At 39.2% G+C, this 7,897-nt stretch overlaps 1 protein-coding gene and 1 long non-coding RNA gene across 6 annotated transcripts; both read left to right on the top strand.

Moving 5' to 3' along the window:
- LOC117543204 (C-type lectin lectoxin-Phi1-like) lies at positions 1-638 on the top strand. Its single transcript, XM_034211324.1, has 2 exons — positions 1-37; positions 265-638. Exons 1-2 carry the CDS (start codon positions 1-3, stop codon positions 636-638), a joined length of 411 nt encoding a protein of 136 aa, XP_034067215.1.
- Positions 639-2,818: 2,180 nt separating this feature from the next.
- On the top strand, positions 2,819-7,663 carry LOC117543327. Of its 5 annotated transcripts, none has more exons than XR_004568554.1 (4): positions 2,819-3,073; positions 3,525-3,607; positions 6,738-6,838; positions 6,917-7,663. It is a non-coding gene; the product is annotated as an uncharacterized LOC117543327 (long non-coding RNA). The 5 variants fall into 5 exon arrangements; XR_004568552.1 differs by having other exon boundaries at positions 6,690-6,838; XR_004568550.1 differs by having other exon boundaries at positions 3,516-3,607.
- Positions 7,664-7,897: the final 234 nt, after the last annotated feature.

Below are 7,897 nucleotides of genomic sequence, written 5' to 3'. Positions count from 1 at the left end.
ATGGACGAGACTCTGGTGGTGATTCTCCTGCTCTCAGGTGAGATCATGTGAAGAATGATAGATTATGAGATTATGGGAACAAACCATCAAATAATCCTATTTGTCAGCTGTGAGATGTTTTTGGTATTTGGTCTGTATATGTTTGAACATCATATTTTTCAAAAAACATCACATTTTGTCCAATTATTTTTGAGTAAAACAACGTTTTAATTTCTGTTTGACTTTCCAAATATCACGTTTCCACAAATCTACCTTGCTCCTCAGGCTTCTGCACCCCCTGCACCCCTTTTCGAAACGGCTACCTCTTCATCAATAAGAACATGACCTGGGATGAAGCATATCAGTACTGCCTCATGGAGCAAAATGAACTGGCCCAAATACAAAGCTTGGAAAACAACACCTCAATGATGAACATTCAGACTGCGGGGTACACAGACAAGGCCTGGATCGGACTGTTTGAGAACGCTTCAGATTGGACCTGGGTGGATGGAGAAACAGCCACATATTTTGAATGGGGAAATGTTCAACCAGATAACATTGACACTGACGAGTACTGTGTGACCATCGACAATGATGGACGCTGGGGCTTTGCCAACTGCTCACTTAAGAAACCCTTTGTTTGTCAAGATGGTAATTAGCATCGTTTTGATATTTCAGTGCTCTCCTTTCTGGTTCAACTCAACTAGAATGATCTGACATCTCGTCTTACTTAGCAGAATATCTTACATTTTACAACTGCAACAACATGATGTTTCCAGCGCTTATTTTCCACAATCTACACATTTTGGAGGTCCTTGTTCCATACTTTTTCATTGTTTAGCTTGCATTTTTATGCATTATCATGATGTGGAGTCAAAGTTACATGTATGGCCAAATTGTACACCAAACTTTTGTACTTGAATTATTTTGGACAATTTTCATCAAATCTATACACATTGTATACTTTGCTTTGGATGCTCACATACTTTTTTAGTTTAGTTTTGCTACTATAATATAATACTTATTTATTTTTATATGTAGATTTAGAGAAGTTACATGAAGGTGAAGGAGAGATGACTTGGAATGACGCCAAAACCAGTTGTACAGAAAGTGGTTGGCTTCTGGCCACAATCCCTGATTCAAAGGTGAATTCTGACGTACAGTCAAAGGGGAACCAAACAGAAATATGGATTGGCCTCAGCAGACCTAAACTCTGGCATTGGTCAGAAGCTGGAGAAAACAACTTCACAAACTGGCAAGAGGGGCAACCTGACAACTCAAACGGAGAAGACAGTTGTGCAGCCGTAGTGTTGAAAGATGGAACCTGGACGGATGAGCCCTGCAACGCAACGTACCCTTTCTTCTGCTATGGAGGTATGACTCAAATATTTCCCCTGTTTTCAAGCAGATAGAAGCGGTGCAGAATTGTCTCATTACGCAAAGCATGGAAGGTGTATTAATCATATTTAAAGTTCAGTTAGTATCAGCAGGGGCGTCGTAGTGGGGGGACAAGTGGGACTGACTACCCAGAGCCCAGATGGGGTGAGGCAGAGGTGGGAAGTAGTGGAGTACTTTGTTACTGTACTTAAGTGCATTTTTTTGGTATCAGTACTTTACTCCATTACTTATTTTTCTGACGACTATTTACTTCTTACATTTTTAACACAAATACCTGTACTTTCTACTTCTTAGCTACATTTTCAAAACAGGTTTGTTACTTTAGTTTTAATCTGTGTTTGGTAGCCTGATCATTATTATTTAGAGTCATTGCGTGCCTATTGATTTTAACACGAAAGAAGAGGGACCAATGAAAACGTTGTCATTTTGCGGTTGTTCAGCATCGAAAAATTAATTAGCTAACAATGACATTATTGTTCTATTAAAGTTCACCTATTATGCAAAATCCACTTTTTCACATTTTTTATACATAAACATGTGTCCCTTCTGTGTAAAGAGATTCTGGAAGTTTCAGGAAAAAAGATTCACTCACTTTTTGTCCTGATCCATTTATATAAAAACCTGTCTGAAAATGAGCTGATCAGATTTTGGCCACTTTGTGATGTCATAACGATTTTTGGCTTGTGTAAACATTAGCCAATCGCCAACCATGGTAACCACCCCCCCCCCCACCTTATCACCTGAATCTCCTCCTAGAGCACATTGTGTTCTTTTTAACCAAATCTCTCTCAGAGGGGCGTGGGGAGGGGCTCCCTATTTTCATCTAAAGTAACAGACAGAGAATCAGCACTTTTGAAACAGGGCTGAAACAGAGGGGATTATGGGATGCTGCAATGATCTGTTTGGTATTTGGAGCCAAACACTTCAGAGACATGTTTTGTATATATCTGAGACCTATAATATATGGATGAAAATATAGGGGACCTTTAATATAAAGTGAGTCAGTTGCTCTTTAAAAAAGTTGGTAGTTATGGGTACTTTTTACTTAAGTACATTTCGAAGCCCTACTGATTTACTTTTACTTGAGTAATGAAGTTTAGGCAGGACTTCTACTTTTACCAGAGTAAACTTCTACTTTTACCCCTGACTATCAGTATGATATAAACTGAAGTAGTTATCTGGTTTCTGCTGTTTTTGCAGATGTCACTCATTGCAGGAAGTGTAGTGTCCCGTCAATTATGTTAAGTTGTCATGTTTGTGATCGTCATGTTCATGTTAGTTTAGTTTATGTTCCACTTCCTGTTTTATTTTGTAATCACCTTGTCTCATTCCAGGTCCCTTTACTTCCTGCTCTGGTTCCTTTTCCCGCCATCGATTGTTTCCAGCTGTGCCCACTTACCTCATGTATATATTGTCCTGTCTCCCCTTGTTAGTTGTCGGTTCGTCTTGTTCATTGTCCCAAGAAGCCAGATCCAAGCCATTGCTTAAAGAGATTCAGTGTTTTGCCTTTTTCCCTCCATGTGAGCGCTTTACTTTTGTCATTTTTGTTATTTCCTCTAAAAGAGTGATTTTGTTTTTGCAAGTAAAGATTATTTTTCTTCAAACATTTTTTGTCTCTGGGTTGTGCATTTGAGTCCTCCAAACTATTGAGTCAAGGTTGTTAACAGGAAGCCCTGTGTGAAGCGGAGAAAATCAGGTAATGGAGTTGGAAACATTTCTTGGGGATTAAAATGCATGTGGATTGTTTTGGCTGTATTTACCATGTTGTATGCAAAAAGAATACATTTTTTACAAGGAATGTTAAAAAGTAAAAAATGTAGTTGATTTGTTAGATTAAATGCATTCACAACACTATATTAAACTTAATTTAATAACAATTAAGTCTTTCAGATGTTGAGGTGCTGCTGGAGAAAAAGACTATCAAAATGAATTAAAAAAGCATCTTCACACTCAAATCTGTACACATCTTTTTAAAAAGCAAGTTTTAGTCACAGACCGTTTTCAAGCAAGAATAACAAAAAAGTTGTAAACTTTTCATTTAATTTCCCTTTGAAAACTAATGAACATTGCATGAAAATTAACACAGCTCTCCTGAATCTTTTTATGAATCGCTGCCTGCTGTTTGTGACCGTGTGCAGTTCACAAAGCACGGAAAACCGTGGTGAGAATGAGTATCAAGTCCAGCGCAAACATGGAGGATCCAGCCTGCAGTGCTGAACTGCAGCGGCAGGTGTGTGTGACTTTTGTTGTTGTTGTGATTCAAGTTCTTTTTGTTGAATAAATACTTAGTTCAATCTGTATTTACTTTAAAATATTAAAATTCTATATTGATTCTGACTCTTCTACATCCAACTCATAGGTTTATAATTTATTTGAGAAAAAAGATTATTAATTTAACCCTTTTAGAAGTGAAGATACAGTTGCAAGAAAAAGTATGTGAACCCTTTGGAATTACCTGGATTTCTGCATAAGTTGGTCATAAAATGTGTTCTGATCTTCATCTAAGTCACAACAATAGACAAACACAGTCTGCTTAAACTAATACCACACAAACAATTATATGTTTTTATTGAACACACCATGTAAACTTTCACAGTGCAGGGTGGACCAAGTATGTGAACCCCTAGGCCAGGGGTGGCCAACCAGTCAGAGGTTAAGAGCCAATTTTTTTCTATTTTACTGCAAAGAGCCACATCAAACACACAGTCACTGATACCGCTTGTTTCAGTTTTTTGTTTTCTGGAGACAAGATTTCAACCACGTCACTGATGCATTTTTGTGGCATTGGGATATATTTTTTTTAAATCCTCTGGAGCAGAGAGAGGAGCTGTGGATTATTGGTATTGATTAATGCATCAGTGTTTCTTAGGGTCAAAAACACTAAACTCACAACTTAAAATGAAAGCGTTTAGTTTATTTAATAAAAGAGCACATGTTCAATGTGAAAAGTGACAGTAGTTATAGATTATTTGCAATTTGGTGCTATGTATATATTAAAAAATAATAATAATTATATATAATTTTGAAACACCTTGAATTCCAGGGGGGGCGCGGGGCTCCGTTGGCGGGGGGCAGCGCCCCTCCAAGACAATGGTAGGGGAAACACTGGATAGTGTTTAATCAACGATAGGTTTCCCCCCTCAAAGGTGATTGGTTCACAGCATCACAGGTATTATTGTGATTGGCTCTTGGGCCACATCAAAATTAGACACGCTGTCATCCTCTCATACTGACTCCTGACACCACACATACACACGTAGGGAGAGCCGGGACGAAAGTAACACGGGACGAAAGTAACGGAGCGATTTTATCCGAGCCCAAACAACTTTGACCGGCCAAATTACGTCAGAATTATCAGCATTCAATACTTAACAGACCTACTAAATATCAGGTTTAACTGTCAGGAGTAGCTAGCTAGTGTTGTCACGATACCAACATTTTGTTTTCGATACCAAGTCAAGAATTGCGATTCCGATTCTTTTTCGATACTTTTCTTAAAAAAAGGGAAACCGTCTTAAATGTAATTATCGTGCTTTATTTCACACCAGAACCATAACCATAACACAAACTTTTAAACAATGAGAACAATAAATAAAATAAATGACAATAATTCGTATTAAATAAAATTAATACATTTCTTACAGACGGGCCTCGTGGTGTCTGTAGGCTTGTCCTCACTGTCAGAGATATAGCTAAAATACTTCCAAATTTCGCTTCTGGCGTCTTTTTTGTCAACAAGCCGAGGCGCAGCGGCAGTTGCACTCCCACTTGCAGCCATGCTTCTCGTTTTCTCACATGCTCTGGCAGCTAGCGCGTGCATGAGAGAGGGGAGGCACTTGAGCGTGCTAGAGAGGGGCGGGACTGCAGGCACGGCTGCAGTGCAGGGAATGGAAGCATAGCGCTGATCACACACGGCTCTTATTAAACGGCGCTTTCTCACCGGAGTACTTTCCCCCGTCATTCTTAAAGTACCGATACTAATGAAACGGAGGAATAGTAACGTTTTTAACGGCAGGGAATCGCGGTACCTTTCAAGTATCGGTATACCGTGCAACACTAGTCAGGAGTCAGTGTCTCTCCCCCAAACTCACACATATACAATTCGATATGAACTGAAGAGCCGCATGAAACTAGGCAAAGAGCCGCATGCGGCTCGAGAGCCGCGGGTTGGCCACCCCTGCCCTAGGCTAAAGACTTATTCAAGAGCTAATTGGAGTCAGGAGTCAGCCAACCTGGAGTCCAATCAATGAGACGAGATTGGAGGTGTTGGTTAAAGCTAATAATTGGTAATTAGCTATTCTTAAGAAGCATTGCCAGATGTGAACCATGCCTCGCACAAAAGAGCTCTCAGAAGACCTACGATTAAGAATTGTTGACTTGCATAAAGCTGGAAAGGGTTACAAAAGTATCTCTAAAAGCCTTGATGGTCATCAGTCCACTTACCGTGGTAAGACAAGTTGTATATAAATGGAGAAAGTTCAGCACTGTTGCTACTCTCCCTAGGAGTGGCCGTCCTGTAAAGATGACTGCAAGAGCACAGCGCAGAATGCTCAATGAGGTGAAGAAGAATCCTAGAGTGTCAGCTAGAGACTTAAAGAAATCTCTGGCACATGCTAACATCTCTGTTGACGAATCTACGATACGTAAAACACTGAACAAGAATGGAGTTCATGGGAGGACACCACGGAGGAAGCCACTGCTGTCCAGAAAAAACATTGCTGCACGTTTGTAGTTTGCAAAAGAGCACCTGGATGTTCCACGGCACTACTGGCAACATATTCTGTGGACAGATTAAACCAAAATTGAGTTGTTTGGAAGGAACACACAACGCTATGTGTGGAGAATCCAAAGGGTTCACATACTTTTTCTTGCAACTGTATAGTCATTTGTTCTGGGCATGTCATTTTCGAGCCTGAGGCCTGAAACACAGGCTCAGGGCTTAACATTGTTTTAAAGGGATGGAAACAGGATTGTGTGTGAATATGTGTGTTTGTATGTCTGTATCACTGATATTGTGGGGACATAATTACATTACATGTCACTTGTTAGACGCTTTTATCCAAAGCGACTTACATACTCAGTACTGTGGGCAATCCCCACAGGAGCAATTTGGGGTAAAGTGTCTCGCCTAGGGACACAACCACATGCTGACTGCAGCGGGGTTTGAACCTGTGCACCCCTGACTGAACACCAACGCACAACCCGCTGCACCACACACCTCCCTATTCTAGGGAGTTTACACACTCACTCTGTGGGGACATGCATTCTTTTCTGGGAACAACAATATTTTAATCAATGTTATATCTCTAAAGTGATGGAAACAGGACTGCGGGAGGAAAATGATCACCCGTCTCCTTCAGTTGCAGGCAGCACTTGCTAAAAAGGGAGTGACAGACTTCAAACTGACCTGGAAGAAACTGCCAGTGAAGCGCACATGACAGAGCAATGACAGGATTAAAAGGTACACACACACACACACGCACACACATGCACACTGGAATTTCTCTAATACTAAACGTGCTTTTTCCTTTCTGTTTAGATTCTAGTTGATGCTGTGAGAGTAACTCCCAGAAAAATGCACCACAACATGGAGTTTACACAGCATACCAAATATAAGGATTACTATCTGTATTTCATTAAGTTACTATGGAATATGTTGTTGTGTTTCCCCTTTTGTAATTATGACTGAACTCAGAAAAGCTCAGTCTCACTTGTACATGTTTCAGTTTTAAATTAATTTACATTAAACTGTTGTGTTTTTCACTTCATGTGTGACTTAGAGATTATTATGATTTATATAGTGACTTATAAATACTGTATAAGCTCAGAAATATTCTTCATATCCATTTATTTTCTCACATAATACTTAATGATTTTTTTGGTAACTTGCACCAAAGGTTGGTGGTTCAATCCTTGGTCTGATATAAAATGCCGAAGGGTCTTTGGAAAAGTTACTCAACCCCAACTTGCTAGTTGGTGGCATTTCGATTGTTTAGCCTCTGCCACCAGTATATTTAACCACCTTCATAAATCAATATAAGTGCCCATCACCACTTCAGCTTGCCTGCTGTCAGCCCTTTCTGATGAAGCAATGTCTAGGCTCCATTGAATAAAACAGTAATTCAGTGCATTTGCATCCATGGGCGAACAAAAAAAAAAAGAATTGCTAATGTTTTATGTTTAATACAACAAAATGACAAGTTTAGCAAACACCCAGAGGGTCCTATGAGTAATACTTAAAGGTATATTTATGTATTGTATTTATCCCTGTTTTAATTGTGTACTTCAATATAAATGAATACAATGTTTTATTTGCATCTAAGCTCCTCCAATTAGAACATGTAGAATCTATGCTTGTTAAAAATGTACTATTAAAATGTTAAACTAGTAACTGTTTTCGTGATGAATGATTGTCCTTGGTCCTTGTTCTTTTATTAAGAAGTTCAATAATCATGAACAACAGCTGCTTATTGTATAATTTAAATATTCATTTAATTACCTAATAAGTGACATCAATGAA

The sequence above is a fragment of the Gymnodraco acuticeps genome, unplaced genomic scaffold, assembly GCF_902827175.1.
Source record: "Gymnodraco acuticeps unplaced genomic scaffold, fGymAcu1.1, whole genome shotgun sequence".
NCBI classification, from domain to species: Eukaryota; Metazoa; Chordata; class Actinopteri; order Perciformes; family Bathydraconidae; genus Gymnodraco; species Gymnodraco acuticeps.
Note: the sequence above shows the minus strand (reverse complement) of the source record. Positions and strands in the feature narration are given on the sequence as shown.

What these genes read in the sequence shown, in the direction of transcription:
- LOC117543204 (XM_034211324.1), top strand. Translation starts at nt 1, where the DNA reads ATGGACGAGACTCTGGTGGTGATTCTCCTGCTCTCAG. An exon ending in GGTGATTCTCCTGCTCTCAG is followed by an intron (nt 38 to 264) that starts GTGAGATCATGT and finishes CTTGCTCCTCAG; the next exon opens with GCTTCTGCACCCCCTGCACC.